The 17554-nt window shown below is 33.4% G+C and overlaps 1 protein-coding gene across 5 annotated transcripts in view; it reads right to left on the bottom strand.

Moving 5' to 3' along the window:
• Positions 1-8: 8 nt before the first annotated feature.
• The window catches only part of EPHA6 (EPH receptor A6), a 999349-nt gene continuing 981803 nt past the window's right edge, over positions 9-17554 (bottom strand). For all 5 annotated transcript variants that reach the window (XM_054248973.2, XM_035283338.3, XM_002761301.7 and 2 more), the window contains 2 exons: positions 13379-13528; positions 9-12421 (listed from right to left, as the gene is read on the bottom strand). In XM_054248973.2, the coding sequence (XP_054104948.2) occupies positions 12307-12421; positions 13379-13528 (265 nt within the window). In that variant the 3' untranslated portion in view covers positions 9-12306. The remainder of the gene's footprint in view (positions 12422-13378; positions 13529-17554) is intronic.

The raw sequence follows: 17554 nt of genomic DNA on the forward strand, positions 1-17554 counted from the left end.
CCACTTGATTTAAGAAGTTTGACTCTTCATTTTATTATGACAATGACAAGCTCTAAAAATGCTACACGATTTTCTTAAAGCTACTTAACTGTAACAGAAGGGAATTGTAGGCACTTTCTTACCACTTTTAATTTCATACTGGCTTTTAGAACTATAGTAAGAAAATTATAAAAAAGAAAAAAGATACAATGAATACAGCACTGTTCTGATTAATTCAGGATACTTTTAGTGTGATTTTCTCACCAGCAACTTTTATAAGAATATACCCATTTCAAAAAAGAATATAAATAATCCCCGATTTATAAATTAGTGCAAGTTTTTGGCATAAACCTTTGTCTAAAGCCGTGTTTCAATAGTTGATGTTATGTATACCTTTTTTTATCTGCAATTTTGTGCAGTACCGCCTCTGCAAGGAACACTTTACTTGAATTTCACAAAATATTTTCCAATATAAAAATCACTACAAAAATATGTAGCAGTTTTTTTTAATAGTGATTTCTGTGAATTTATGTCTAAACCTAATGACATTATTTCAAAAAATTACAACTATGATATTGCATCCATAATTACTAAATTATCTAAAGAGCATCTAGGTTTATTAGATCAAAAAATAAATTGCATTAAGTCTGCATAAATACACAATACAAAAAAGTCACCAATTCAGCCACCAAAACTGTAACTTTTATTTGCCAATAGATATTTTAATAAACGGCTTACTCCATCTGTAAGACCCTGATAATGCCTCTTAGGAAATCATAGAAAAATAAAATACAATAATTAGTAATTTGTACGTTGTACAAAAATCTTACTATGTTGCTCAGCAGGTAGTTTGCTAAACACCATATTCTTTCAGCAAATAGATGACATATGTTATGCAATTCACCACAAACAACCCCTCATATTGAGAGCTGAGCATTCTATAACACTATTAACTTGTAAGCATGCCAGCACATGAAAATTTACATGGAACATTATAATATTATAGTAGATTTTGTAAGATAAAAATAGTACCACCTTCAAATAAGTCTGGACTACTTCACTGCTATAGTAAAGTAGATGATAGGTAGGATTGCAGTTCAATTGTTAACACCTTTTTACTTTGTCGCTCTACCGTATTGTGATTACAACCGGAAAAGAGAACATAGGCTGTGCCAGGAACCTGAGTGGAAGGCATGTGTTCAAACTATAAATGGTGATAGAACACCAGAGAGAAAACATAAAACAGTGCTATACTTCCTTATTCTCATAGATGAATCTTTTTCCCCTTTTGTAACAGCAGATGGGTACAGTGCTAAATCCTTCATTAATAATAAATAGCTTCATGACAAGTGACAAAGATGCTTTAAAAATCATTTGTACTTATTGGAAGGAAAAATATTTTTAGCTGTCCTTTTTTATTAGTCAAATATAGCTCTATGAGGGATTAAATATCTCAATCTAAACATGTTATTGAGGCATTTTATATAAATACGCTATTCAGTTTTCATACACTTTAGGATTTGTGCTACAAAGATTTTAAAACATTTTGAGTGCACTGCAATTGTTGATATCGTCTACCATTTAAAATTTGATGTGGCCATTTAAACATTTAAAGTGTTTAATCAAATACATTTTATATGTACATGTATATCTTTATATTTTTGGCTATGCTAGAACAGCAAAAAATGGAGAGCAATCTCATTCCGTTATTCACAATCTAATTTCACATCAAATCCAAATAATGAATCTTTAAATTCCAACATACTGAATTACATACAACCTGGAGCTATACATACACACACACATATGTGTGTGTATGTATATAGTATACACACATATATACATACATATCTTTCTCTCCAGAAATAAAGCAGCAAACACAATTAAAAGATCATGTCTTTCCTGTAGGATAGAGAGGGGCACAACGAAAAACCAACTACATTGCCCGTGTGTTTTCCTTAAATGACAGAAGGTATTGATGTTTTCCATATGAAAACAAAATAATTTTTACTAAAAGGTTAGTTCCTGTTTGTCTTTTATTTTAAAATTTATATGGGACCTCAATCCCCTCCCAAATAGTGTAGAAAAAAGTGGCAGGTTGATTAAACAATATACATCTTTCAGGATTAAGCTATTTTTAATTTTGATAGGCTTTGAATTATAACAATAGCTACAAAATGTTTCTGCCTTTTAATCTGTAATAGATGAAAGTAAAGAAAATAAGTTTTTATGGTATTGAGAAATTCTCAATCTCTCCATTATGGAAAGAAGGGCTCTTCTCAGAGTCCTTGGATCCCACGGAATTCAAAGTTTTGGGTCTCCCAATAAGATGTCTCAAAAATATTTAATAAAGATGCCTTTAAAATATTTCATCAAATGTATATTCACTTTCTTACTGTCCAGCTACTTACTATGTATCCTCCAACCTGCACACCCTTCCTGTCCTCCATATGACTTTTATCTCATTCTTGATTAAAAAAAACACTTACATGACATCCTTCCCTTTCTACCACCAGTGTACCAACCTCTCCGGACGTTACACACACTGCCTTCCCTTTCATTGGAGCTGTATATTCCTACACCTATCAAAAAGGAACCCCCTACTTATGCTCTGAATCGCAACTCCTCTGTCTCTCAAAGCCTGTTACAATGATCATCTCTCTTGCATCATCAGTTTTCCCATCTGCCAAGCCATTTTCATTAGTAAATATGCTGTAGCAGCCTTAAGAAACAATTCCTTGACTTCCGTCCTCCAGCTATCATCCCATTTCTCTTGCTCCCTTTACTTCAAACTTCCGGAGAGGTTTTGATAGATCCTGACTTCACCTTCTTCCCTTACAGCTCTTCTGAATCCATGTCAGTTAGAATTTGACTCTACTGTTTCATAGCGACGACTGTCCTTGTCAAGGTCATCAACAGTTTGCATGTTGTGAAATCCCATGGACATTTCTTTGTTCTAATCTTGACTTCTTAAAAAGTATTTAATTCAGATGAGCAACTGCATTTCCTTTCTCTCTAGCTTACTTTATACTCCATTTCTTGTTTAATTCTAGTTACCTACTTAACTATTAAACACTGGAATACCACAAGTGCAATCCTAGGCCCAGCTCTACAGGCTTCTCCTAGGTGATTTCCAAACTTTAAAAACCGTGTATATACTGACGCCTTTCAAATCTTGAAGTAGTGACTCCTCCGTGTTTTTGCTTGAATTACTGACCCTATCTCCTTTTTGCCTCTTTGCCTCATCTCAGTGTACGAAGAACACTGTTCTCTACTCTCTAACACCCCAAATTTTCATTCCTTAACTATTTTCCTCTGCTTGTAATGCTCTTCCTCCAAATCTGCTCATGCTTTTCAGATATCAGTTTGAATGCTGTGTCCTTAATTTCCTCTACCACTTAAAGGAGCCACAGTCATGCTGTGCCACATTTTAAATTATCAGCACAGCACATCACTGTTTCTTCATTGTGTGTCTTTGCCACTAGAAGGTCAATTCCATGAGACAGGGACTTTGCTTGTCTTGGTCACCATATATCCTCAGGGCTTAAAACCGGACAATGATACATGGTAGTGTTCAATAAACAGTTGAACGGAGTGAATGGATTTACAGATAAATATATTTTTAAAGTAAATCAGTATGTCGTTTTTGATATATATATATTATAAAATTTAGGATTTATACAAGTTTGGACCAGTAAATAGACATGATCTCCTTTAATTTGTTGTTGCTGTGGTTATATGTGTTACATAGTTTCAGGAGAGTAACACTAAACTTTGACTGATGTTTTTAGTTGTTATATAATAGATACCTTATTACTGCATTTACTGGTAGAGTGATCAAGGTTGTAAGGTGAAGAAAAGGAGTATTTTGTTTTCTCAAAGGTTTTTGGAAACTCTGAAGAAAATAAGCAAATTACGTGTAAATGGAGTGGCTTTTCCCTCGTGTTTGAAGCATCATATTTGGTAAAATTTTAAAAACTGAATAAGCAGTAAGTAGTGATAAGTAACTATAAAAAATATATGTTCTTTTTTTGAATTTATAACATCCAATGGAGGATTTTCATTTTGTATTTCCTTTCATGGGAAAACACCTTCTCTAGCAAAATTTAGGGTATATCAGACTAATATTAAATAAAAGAAGAATAACTTCAAAAAGAATAACTTCTAGCCACTGTGCTATAACACTTGGTTTCAACTTCTTTGAGAGCTGGAAACTTACAAGAATTATGAGACTGAATTGAAATATAAAAAATATGGTGGCTCTTTTTTAACATACTTAAAACAACTGGAAAGAGAAGGCAGTCTTCTTGAAAGAATATAAACATTTAAAGATCAAAATAAATTATATCACATAAAATTAATATGTAAGTACTATATTTTTAAGCATTTGAGAGTATGTATACAATTAATACAGCTGCTTAAAATAAGGACAAATTGATGCTAAAAGATGCTTTCAAGTAAGTTCCTTTTTTATACATCCTCTATATATTATTTTACATTTAATAATGGCAGGAAAAATTCTCTTTATTATCCATGGGATAATTTATTAACACGTCTAAAGTGCTATGACAGTCCAAAATTCAATGTATTATTGTTTGAATTTTTGGCAAATTATTTGATTATATATGTTTGGAAAACAAAGGATTAATAATATGGAAATGTTATGAATTTTGATGACGTTCTATTATAAAACATTTTGAAAATAAACTTTTTCCTATTTTGATGAGATTTCTTTCTAATTTTATATATGAATACATATTTTAACACCTATTAGTGTACTGATTTATGTTAGAGATTCCCATCCTTGAAATGAACTTTAGTTTCAAAATAATCAGTAAGAATACTATGACATAATTTTTATTCATTCTTTTCTAACAGTTTTTAAAATGAGGTAAGTAACAATTTTAAAACAAACTCCTCTTTGTACTGTTTTTCCCTTTAGTGTTTTCCTTAATTTTAGTGGAACTTAGTTTGTTGCCAAGTTCTGCATTCTTGTTTTGCCTCTGGTTTTTCAAAAAATGAGGTTACTCTACCAGGTATACCATAATGAACATTTTAGGAAACACAGACTGTTAAAAGTTCTTCCTTCAAAATTCAAAATTAAACTGTCTAAGTTTTCACTGTATACAAAATTAAAAGTAAGTATAATTTATGTAAAATGTCCCAAAGATATTTATATCCCATATATATTCAAGTTTTTTCAGTGTCACAATCCAAGGTCAAATGTGATTAACAAAATGAATAATAATGTGTCCAAAATCAATAACATACAGTAATCTTTTCCATCAAGTGTTACTCATGTTTGTATTTATGAACACTGCTCAGGTATTGTGTCCTGCTCCCCCCGAAAAATGCTCCCATTTTACATTTTGATTTTTTTTTAATCTAAGAGGCCTAAAAACCATAAAATTTTATCAAAGCTACATTTTGTTCGGTAAAAACAAAATGAGAGTTTTGCATAGTATGAATATATTAATACAGTTTTCTTCGAAGACATATCTGGCATGGGAAGAAAGAGTACATTAAAATAAATTCCAAACTTCAATGACAAACTTTTATATACATTAAAACTTACTTTTCATGCAGTGCAGCAATTTTAAAAAGCCCCAATGATTGTTTATTAACTGTATATGATATTCAGCATTATCTTAAAAATACTATGAGGATATTGCAGGAATAGCCCTAGATAATATACCAATGAATATTTAAACAGTTGAATTTAACAATGCGCACATCAGTCACATTGACAGAAAAAAATAGCTTGTTCAGTTACAAATTTGTTAGCAAATTATTGGCCATTGATTTTTGTTATAGGACTTCTAAAGACTACAATTTTGAGCTGACTTATTTTAAAGACAAAAACAATATGATAATAAATAAAGCATGCACAGTTAAAGAAAAACTTCCTCATGACTTTAGTAGTTATATTACTGGGTATATGAGAATTCTAAAGATAGCAAAAGTTACTACTTTGAAAAATGAGCTAATATTAAGAATTGTATTATGGCTTCTCTGATTAAGTGAACGAAGATGTGTTTAAATGAAAATTTAATAAAAGCGATTTCTATCTAAATGCATACAGTTCATCCTACCAATTACTAAATGTAGAAAAGAGATTTTTAATTATAAAAATAGTGGAAGAGGAAATATTGAATAAGGTAAAGATCTTAAAAGTGTGGTGTTTGCTCATCTTTACAAATTAAGATTCTTCTCCCTATCATGATTTTGAAAAATTAAATGATATTGAGTCGTTATAGAACTCAGACAAATTAAGACTGTTCTAAGGTTGATCTACAAATGTGGAACAACTTGTAGAGAAATGTTTACATCCATTCGCTTCTCGTGTAAGCTCACATTTAACTCAGAAGCAAAGATATCTATCCCAGTTACTAATACCTAAATATACAAATTGAATGGAATATATGGAAAATGATTCTCATATCCTTAGAGTTCTCACTATAACAATGTATTATTTTGGGATAAAGATAGTTCTCATTTCAATGATGGATAATGAGATAGAGACTCTGTTGCTAACTAAATAGGAATCCTGAATTAGAGTTGTCTTCCTTTTATTATTTTGTAGAATACTCTATCTATAGTTATATCTCAGTTGTTCTGATTTGTTGAGATGATAACTTATGATCTAACCAAAAATGAGTTTATTATGACAAATTAAAAATGGCCAGAGGTTACAAATAGTGCAGAAAATACAGGTAATAACAGAGCTCTACTTTAGGGAAGATTTTCACTGATTCTGGTATTTTTCTAACTCACAACTCCTGAGAAGATTGTGTTGTTAATTTACACTTTATTCTAATCAAATGTAGAAGCTCCATCTTTTTTTTAACACTAAAGAGCTATCTTTCCTCCTCACCTGTCAGGTGATTTTTCTTTGATACCTTTGTTATTCTTAAGAATGAATTAGTTGTGTCTAAGGGTAATGGAATTCTTTGAGACTTCATAATGAAACAAATCAAAAGTTCTCTTAATGATGTAGAGATTTGGTACTCTGATTAATCCGTGTGAAAATTCAAGCAAGAAGCTTTCCATGTTTTGTTTAAAAGGAAACTGCTTTCAATAAGACACTGCAAAAATCACTTGATGTCACTGCGATACACAAACTTCATAGTTGACAGATCCTTTTAAAAAGGTACAGTTTATTCAATTCATAGTGCTTTGCCTTCCTTAGTAACTGAAAAGTTTTCTCTCTTTTTTTCTCATTTTAAAATGTAATTTGGATTGACACTGGTAAGCTAAAGAAGTTCCAAATATATTCTAAAATCTCAAAAAAGCAAACGCTAATAAAACAAAAACTCCTTTGAATTAAGAGCAAAGAACCCAAATCTTTCCATTAAGATATAAATGTTATTTTTAAAATACATTTTATATAAACTCATTGTCAATTTGAAGCTAATTTACTACTCAGAAAAAGATGATTTGTTAAAACTACATTTTGATGACCAATACCTTTTTCTAGATCTTTTAATTCTTTTCCCAGAATATATTTATATTATGCCACATCTAATTATAACAATAAAAGTTAATTTTTATTCTGAGAAATTTTTGAAACATCTCATCAATACATTTTTTTAAAAGTTAACAGTAAGAAAAAGATGAGGCGTTTACTTTTACACAATATAAGATGTTTCTATCATTTCCCTTAGTAGTATGTATAGTCAGGAGTAATCAGCTCTTTCCCTTGTTAAATGGATGGAGTTTGAAAGGATTTTACGCTACCATTGCAGTTCATACTTAGCATCATGTTGACCAGAGCCAGTGAATGAGCGTGAACAGGAGATTATTCCACAACTGCTCTTGAAAAAAACCTAATGTTTTTTAACAGGAGGCACCTTCAAGGTAGTGAATCCATATACGAACTGGTAGGTATGCCGCTAGACAATAAAAATCTGTGACTTCTGATGAGGATCAACTCTTAATGAGGAAACCGTTTTAGAGAAACCAGCAGGGATTATGGGGTGTTTGGGAAGAATACTACGAGAATTTTAAGTCCAAAAAATTGCAAATCCAATTCCCACTGGACGAAGTTCCTATTTATTTCTTTATATTCTATGAAAAGTGCTATCCCCTGCTGACATGGCAACCATAGCAAATACAGCAAATAAAGCTCTAAATTATAATAATGAGAGTTACCCGAAGGCAAGGACAGCACAACCAAACTTATCTTTGTAATAAAATTTGGTGCATATAGGAGACATTCCATAGATATTTGTTAAGCTGAGCTAGATAAAAATCTGTGTTGTCTTTGCGTAACATTATAAAGATTGAAAAATTTTTGAAAACGTTGCTCATAAGAACCAAAAGTTAGGTGACTTCAGTGCCTTGTGTTCTGGTGAAAGAATACCATCAATTTAACTCAGTGTACTCCTCTACCTTTTGGAGTCTTCATATTTAAAAATATTAGAATATCTTGTGATTGAATGCGGAATTGGAGATTGGAAATGTTAAGATGCTGCTACTGAAAGAAGTGATACTTTGCTTCTAATCTCTTTGATCCATAAAGACACGGACCAACTGTGAGTTTATAATAACAGATAGTGATCTTATTTACTAATTTTTAAAAATTAATAATAAACTTCCTTAGTTAAAGCAACTGAAAAGGACCATCGTCATGATGCATTTCAGAATTACTTTCCAAAGAACTTGATTTCAAGTTAAGGAACAGCCAGAATCCACATCCTCTGTTAGTGTAAATGTTCTCCATTATGTAATAGAACCCAAAATATTAAAGATTTTGCAACATCTCCCTGCCCCAAGCCTCTTTGAAGGAGATCTGCACAGTGTTTTTAGACTTGTTGTGCTACCTTTGTTATGCTGATAGGGATAATGTGCGATGTGATAGAAGCTGAGAGCAGAATAAAAAGACAGGATGGGGAAATTAAAAACAGGACTGAGAACATTTTCGAAAATTTAATAAAAAAGGCAAAAAGAAAGAACTAATTCAGTGAAAATTATGAGATGAGGTTTAACTGACTGCCTTGAAGAGCAGAAATCTGGCAGGAGAAGACGCCAAAATACGTTTTTAGGAAATGTGGTTGGGTGATATGTAAAATAATTCATTCTTCACCATCTCTTCTGAAGACCTTCTTTAGGGCCTTTGCTTTTCAAGGATCAGATTTGGATTTGTTTTCCATTCATGGTCTGAACTAAATTTGTTTTTTTTTTTTGTTTTTTGAGACGGAGTTGGTAAGTTTTAAAGCTGTTGCTGGAAGGCATTTTTATTCAGGTTATACTTTGTTAGATTTTAAAGAGTTATGCAGAGTGAAATAAGATGTCTTATTTTGATTATGGAATGTAGAACATTTATCACCAGTTAACTCAGTGCAAAAATGCTGTAGTTCTTGATTCGTGTTAAACCACAAGAATTTTGCAATTTGATTGCTTTTTTGAATGATTTAAATACCTTCTCTCTCTCCTTGATTGTACATTGTTTTTATATATTTTTTTCCATATATGACTTATATTATGAGATAAGGAGTTCACTCTAGACTGAAAATTGACCATTTAGAAAATAAAATGAAAATTATTTTTTGACTGTCTGGTTTTAAAATCCAAAACACTCCCTCATTAGCATAGATGAAGATATTTAAAATAAAGTAGGTATATGAGCCTATATGCATACTTTAGGTATCAAAGATTATTCCTGAAGACTTGTGATTCATGGAAATTACTTATTTTCTTTTTATAATTAAGTTTTATGCTTTGCACATTAAACAGATTTAGTTTTATGTAAAATTTTCAAATGAATTTGGCATTTTAACTGTTAATATTCCTGGATATAATAATACTCCTGGGATCATGGGGTCTATGACTAGTAGGCAGTAAATAAATAAATATCCTTATATTTCAATGTTTCTGTTTAATCTTGCACACATATTTCAATCTTGCTGTAACCATGATGAAGTTCAAAGTTACATTGAAGATGATCATGCTTACAGTTCTGAAAAATAAAAATGTAATTTAAAAGGAATTTTGGAGGAGACATGACATGAGAGACAAAGGAAAAGGTCGTTTTATGATACTATAAAAAGAGGCTAGAAAAAGAAGAAAGGAAGTACAAATTAACCAGATGTAAAACAGGATTATCAGGAATTTTAAAGAAAAAAATTCTTAACAGAGAACTTTAATCTGGCAGTCACTGAATGCTCCTCCCATAGAAGTGTAAATAATTTAATAGGATTCATTTCCAGGTACTCAGATGGTGCTGACAGAGTCCTGGGGAAGACCATATTATTCTATTCCTTATTTTTCTAAATACCTTTTTTGTATTATAAAAATAAATATATGATTAATAAATTTAATCTGTTGTACATCTGTTCTTATTTAATATATATTTGAAGATAGGTAAATATGGAAATTTTATTTTTCTTCTAAATGGATCCAGATTTGTGTAAATGGATCAAGCAAGCTGCAGATGGTCCATGAGTGATGCACAACCGTGCAGGTTGACGGCTGGAAAACGTGGCTATATCTGACACACTTGCTTAAAAGTGATGGATTTCCCATCCCTCCTACCTTTTTTGTGTATTAGAGGAAGGATCTAAAGACTCTTCCTCCTAGCTGTACACATTTGTTTTGAAATGAGAAGGATTAAGCTGTGGTCGGCAAAAACCAGGAGATAAGTCAGCAAAAGAAAATATGCAAATATAATGGGACAATCTACAAAATCTAAATATAAGAAAAAGTTAGGCTCCTTTATAAAATAAAAATACTACTGTGACCCAAAAAATGAATTTACATAGGAATTTGAGAATGTGGGTGGGGCACCGTTATCTCTGAGATCCAATAAAAGCTAATTTATCAAATCAGCATCCTTAGACAACCTACTCTGTTTTTTTCTTTCAACACATTTTACTTACTCTTCCACCTAAAACAGTAGACATTTTTTTTAGTTTTATAAGGAGGAGCTGATTTTATAATTTAATTTGTTCACAAGATATAGCACTATTTTGATAAGCCAACTCAGCTTAAATCACTTAAAAATATATTTACCTTTTTAAAAAGCCTCTCAGAAGATTATGACAACACCACACCTTAGCTGTGTTCTCATTTTTATGTAATTGTATGATGGACCCAGGTCGACACGCTATGTTCGTGTGTAAGGTCTGTTTATATACTCTTTGGAGTATTCATACTTATTTCTTAGAAGGTTCGGAAAACAGCTCAGCGTGTTCATGTAACTTATTTTTGCAAAGAAAACATAAGAATGCTTAAACTTGCAAAATGCACCAATACCAAATGGTCAGCTAGGTATGTTTATTTTCTTGGGCCACCATGTATCTATCGTAAAGTTCTGTTTGTATTAAATTAATTAATATTTTATACTAAATCTAAGGGTATAATCATGTATTTTATTCGAAGCAATTCTACTGAGAATGACTAATTTTCTCAGTGCTTTGATAATTACTTTTGCAAACTTGTGACAATGCACGAAGGGAAAAAGTCATGGCTTTATCCCAAGCTTCCCTCTGCGAAAACCATTAGATCAGTGAAGTCACTCTTGGTCTTTCCAGGGGCGGTCTTTGTAAGGTAGTAGAGAAATATACTACGGTTAGTAAAAAAATAAAAATAAATAAAATTAGAGGTGAAAAGCCTTTACACTACCACCTATTATGAAATATGTATGACACTATAAAGTTAATTTTTAAAAAATTGACAAACCCAGCCTCAGAAGATTTAAAAACACAGTATTTTTTTCTCCCTCCGTAATAACCCCCTTCTCACCACAGTCGTACCTCACAAAAATTCATTACATGATACCAGTTGTCATTTCTGCAAACAATTCTGATAATATCAGGCACCAACTGTAAAACCGTTAAAAAAATAAAGTAACAATACAACCAATAGAGCTGCCTATAATGATCTAAAAACCAAACATTTATGTCAGTTTGGAAGCTACTTGATCACAAAACCTGAAAGAAAGGTCAACTAGTTCATTCTCATCTACCATCACACTCTACATACATCACTGAGGAAGCCCCAGCTGGATAAATGCCTTTAGGTTAAGTCCGTGAGCACTTCCCACATACTGCTTATACAACATTACACATCGATGCTGAGTTATTTACCATTGCGTAGCAATAATCTTCAGTGGACCAGGGTTTTATGTGCAGGTTAGTCATAGAGGATTTATGTAGCATGATTTTAAAATCCTGGTTGGAAGCATAAGCATAAGTTGTGTGCCTATAGTCTGAACAGAAGACTGCAGTTTGTGAAGTGATGATTGGAGAATCAGAAGAGAGGGAAGCAGAGAGGGTATCGTCCATTTTAGAAATGCTGAGGCACAAAACACGGGTGCTTGTAGTCCTTTCATACGTGAAATCCCTTCTCCTGTATGTGCATCATGTGTAAACGTAAAGTCTGTATACTGCTGACTATGCGTCTCTGGTGTCCAATGAGTATGACTCCAATTCTTCTAATGTCACTGAGTGATCGAGAGCGAGAGAGGGAGAGAGAGAGAGAATATGAACATTTGAATCTGATAAGCGTGTGAGATAAAATGAATATTTCGATGCATTAAATGAGTACCCTGCCACGGTTGCCAAAAATGGTGTAGCTTACTTGTTAAGCAGAGATCTAAATGACAGCAGAAGTTTAGTACTTTTTTTCCTTTTCTCTGGATCCACAGAATGCATAATCTCATATGTAACAATCTATATTTTTCCATTTCATACACAGGTACTTATTCAATATTCAGATATTTCATAGGCCTACACCTGTATAATTTAGGTCATGATATACATTTGCAACAATATTAGCAAAACGGTGAGTATGTAGAATGGAAGGTATAATGTGAACTCCATTTGATTTCTCGTGGATTTTTGATAACCTGGAAAAAATGCCCTTATGTGGTACTATATGTAAGTGCCGTTAGTGTCTTAAAATAATGGCAGTTTAATATGCTTCAACCTAACCATTTAGTCTTTTAAGCACATGTTAAGCATTTTCATTGTACGTAGGCAAAGGACAATCTTTGAGACAGTAGAAAACGGTTGATCATTATAATATCTAGAAGGAGCTCTGAAAATGACAATATTGCATTAATTTGATGAAAATAACAGAAATTGATTATGCAATATTAGTATATGTGAATAATAATTTGCCAAGGTAAAATTAACATAAAGTCTATGAATTGTATGACAGTAATATGTATTTTAGAAAACATTTAAAATATTTTAAATAGCTATTTGAATTAAATATCTTCTTTCAAAGAACAATAGTTAAAAGTGTAGTGTCCAACTTCCACTAGAATGATAGCCAGAAATGTGAGGAAAAGACTTGGAAACTACCTCCTAGCCTAAAGAAAGGTGTTTTAATACAGCATTTGAACTTATTATCCCAGCAGGGCATCTAATTACCTAATAACCCTAGTATCACTTACTCAATGCTCATTCTTGAAATCAGGTCAAAAGTTGTAAATCCTGCTGCCATGAAGTTATTTTTGTATTGCCCCATCTTTATAGAATCTAGCCAATCACCAACCGTGACAAACAAAGGATATTCGGTAACTTCACCAGGGGACTCTGGCATTCTGTAAGAAAACAAAACAGAACAAAACATGGAGAGCATTTAAAGGTCAAATAAAGCAGGAATCATGGAATTTTCTTTTTCCTTTTACAGCATTCTTACATCTGATGTTTTTATTTTCCATTTAAAAGTCTCTGATTTTCTATATTATTCAAATAAGTCACTTAAACAAAATATTAATCAAATCAGGCCTGATGGAACACTTTTTTCTTTTTGTGCTTTTTCCTAGTACTGGGCCTTATACCGATCTTTTTTTTTCTTTTTAATTTTAATTTGATGGCTCTTGAGAGAACTTCACATCTTGCCAGCTCCCTTCTTATTATTATCATCGTTTTTTCTCCTGCATAAAATTGTGTTTTGAAACTAAAGGACTAGCTCATTCCCTGTCCCCACAAGGAGAGTAACTAGCCACAGGATGTTCACTCTTCCCCTTTCTGACCTACCCCTGAATCCATGTCCTTTTCTACATTTGCTGAGATAATTCTTTCCTTCTTTTTTTTTTTTGAGACGGAGTTTCGCTCTTGTTACTCAGGCTGGAGTGCAATGGTGCGATCTCGGCTCACCGCAACCTCCGCCTCCTGGGTTCAGGCAATTCTCCTGCCTCAGCCTCCCGAGTAGCTGGGATTACAGGCACGCGCCACCATGCCCAGCTAATTTTTTGTATTTTTAGTAGAGACGGGGTTTCACCATGTTGACCAGGATGGTCTCGATCTCTTGACCTCGTGATCCACCTGCCTCGGCCTCCCAAAGTGCTGGAATTACAGGCTTGAGCCACTGCGCCCAGACCTTCTCCTTCTTCTGGTGAATTCATTGATCAAACTTCCATTTATTTGTTCTAAAACATTCAATAATAATTTAACTTTTAGGCAGGTGGATCACGAGGTCAAGAGATCGAGACCATCCCGGTCAACATGGTGAAACCCCGTCTCTACTAAAAATACAAAAAATTAGCTGGGCATGGTGGCGCGTGCCTGTAATCCCAGCTACTCAGGAGGCTGAGGCAGGAGAATTGCCTGAACCCAGGAGGCGGAGGTTGCGGTGAGCCGAGATCGCGGCCAGCCTGGGTAACAAGAGCGAAACTTCGTCTCAAAAAAAAAAAAAAAATAATAATAATAATAATTCACTTTTGTTAAAATGTAATTTTGCTGTCATAGAGTTCAGTTGCATAAACTGAACTGATTTACAGACATACAAACATAGGGTAATGTCCCCAAAACACAGATACTAACAGGCACAAAACACAGCATCGATGTTAGGTTGAATTAACAAGAAAATGGATCTTAAAGGCAATGACAGACCAATCTTTATTTTTGTCTCTCAAAGCTGATGCAAAGGGCAGTATAAAGGTATTACTTTGGAAAGGCTAGGGTATACATGTGCTTATATATACATACATACATGTATGTATATGCAATATGTATGAAATAGTTACATATAAAGCTTAAGTTAGAATAAAAACAATAAATCTTAGAAATTACGGTAAAAGTAACCCAGAATTGTGTATGTAAGCCATTCTGACAATAAACTGTGCTCGTTTCTTTACATCATTACATAAAAATTCACATTAATTTTGCATGTTTTAAAAAAACGCTTAGTAGTAAAAGTGTTTTTATAGTAATGAATGTGTTACTAAATTCTAGGGAAATAAACACATCATTTAAAGCATTCTTAGGGGCCGGGCCCGGTGGCTCACGCCTGTAATCCCAGCACTTTGGGAGGCCGAGGCGGGTGGATCACGAGGTCAAGAGATCGAGACCATCCTGGTCAACATGGTGAAACCCCGTCTCTACTAAAAATACAAAAAATTAGCTGGGCATGGTGGTGCGTGCCTGTAATCCCAGCTACTCGGGAGGCTGAGGCAGGAGAATTGCCTGAGCCCAGGAGGCGGAGGTTGCGGTGAGCCGAGATCGCACCATTGCACTCCCGCCTGGGTAACAAGAGCGAAACTCCATCTCAAAAAAAAAAAAAAAAAGAATTCTTAGATCTGTAATTTATATTAACCAGTAAAGCAGTAACAACCTTTAAGAAAAGTTTAGTGTTTGAGTTAAATCACTATATTCTAAGTAATGAAAAACTTCCTCTTTAGAAGTGAATCATTTATTTTTATTAGACTATTGAAGTTAGTCCAACTTTCATTTACTTTGTTTTTTAAAATTTTATAAAGTTAAAGAATGAAGGAGACAATTAGAACCATAGATTTTAATGTTCATATTTGGACTGTTTAATCAAAATGTTTTTACCATTCACATTTGAACTACTTCAGTTTTAACTAGCAATTGATAAGCACTGGGCGCGGGTGATTAAGTCACGTGAAGTAACAGTCTCCCCACTGTGAAGCAGAAGGGCATATACACGCTATACAACCTGCTATGGTTCTACTAATAACATGGAAATTGTGTCCTAAGGTTGATACTTAAGGTAAAAACTGAAATTTCCTAACCATCAAAATTACCCTTAAAAATCCTTTATATCACCCTAAAGTCACCAGCACCCCAGTCTTTTAGGAGCACACGTTGTACATAGTATAACTCCTGAAGACTCTGAAGGGTGCCCCTTGGAATTCAGCAGAAAGTCCCTACGTAAAGGCCTAGAATTCATTTATTTGGTTTTCCTTTTATTACCACGTTGATCGCCTTTTTCTAAGCTGAGATCTAGCTGAAGCAATGAACAGAGATGACAGGGTGGGGCTGTATTCATTACATATGATTGCAATTAACATAAATTAAATGCATGTACCTTGTGATTGATTACAAGTGCTCCGTATTGGGTCTAGTTATCCTTAGCAGTGACATCTCTCCTTCTAAACACTACTCAATTCCATTACATTTCCTATTTGCAGGCTGTTAAGCTGCATTCTTTTCTCCTGTACTACAGATTGCAATGCTATTGGACTGTGGGCTGTTTCATCCTAATTAACATCAAAGTGATTCATGAGTTTACCTAAAACAAAGATCGGTCATGCTCAAAGATTGGACATTTATCACAGCATCTACCAACAAATACTTGAATTGTTGCTGTATTTATTCAGTTTCCTAGAGGTGTTTATGTTAATGAATATTGTCAAATAAAAATTCATATGCAAAATACAAAATAATAAAGGTCTCCATGGCAGACTGAAGCAAATTTTTAAGTTGTAGCATTTTTCAGAGTCTTCACTGCTCTAATGTGCACTGTAAATATCTAAGAGAATTCAGAGTAGTTTCTCCATTATTTTTCTAAATTATTTGACCAGTTTCATGGAATATACCATACTTCACTGACCAAGGATAAATATAAAAATGAGCAGGATACCCTTGTTGCTTATTAACCTAAATAAACCCGCACATGTTAGAAAACTGAATGCCCTTTTTCAAAACAACGTGACTCTCATACCTTTTAAATGCTTGTCAAAGTAGTTTGTTGAAACCGTACAAAATGAAAAGAAGGTATTAAGTGACTTTTCCTTTATACTCCTATGCCATTCTCGATGCCCCGACACAGTCAGATGACGTCTACTTTTCTCTCCTGAGATGACAGTGGAATAACTCTTGAAATTTCATAATTTCATATAATTGGTGAGTAGAAATGTAACTTGCTAATTTTATGTCCTTAGTACAGAAAAGTCACGGAAGGACACTCTGTATATTAAATGACTTAAATGGCCTATCTCCCTTGTTGAAAAGCGTCTCCTATTTGCTTCCACAATGTTTCAATACCGTAATTCCCTTTCTCTCCACAGATCTTGAGTGACCTAGTTACTCTTTGGCCTTTAGACGACTGCCTTGGCAGTTGATTTAGTAAGGTCAAGGTCCCCTCATTGTTCACAGCCACTGTGCAATAACTTTTCTTTCACCTTATCTTCTAAGGAAGTTGAAAAATGTTGCTATTTTCTGGCTTCGAGGGCTTCTGGTACCATTATCCTTACATGAATTCTCTGGAATATTGCCTAATAAACAATAAATGCCCTTTCTTATCAAACAGGTCCGGTGATAAATTTAGTCTGCTATGTGCTGAGCATGTAGAAATTTGTGCTATTTGGTGATTAGTGAAT

Source organism: Callithrix jacchus, chromosome 21, assembly GCF_049354715.1.
Source record: "Callithrix jacchus isolate 240 chromosome 21, calJac240_pri, whole genome shotgun sequence".
In the NCBI taxonomy this organism is placed as follows: Eukaryota; Metazoa; Chordata; class Mammalia; order Primates; family Cebidae; genus Callithrix; species Callithrix jacchus.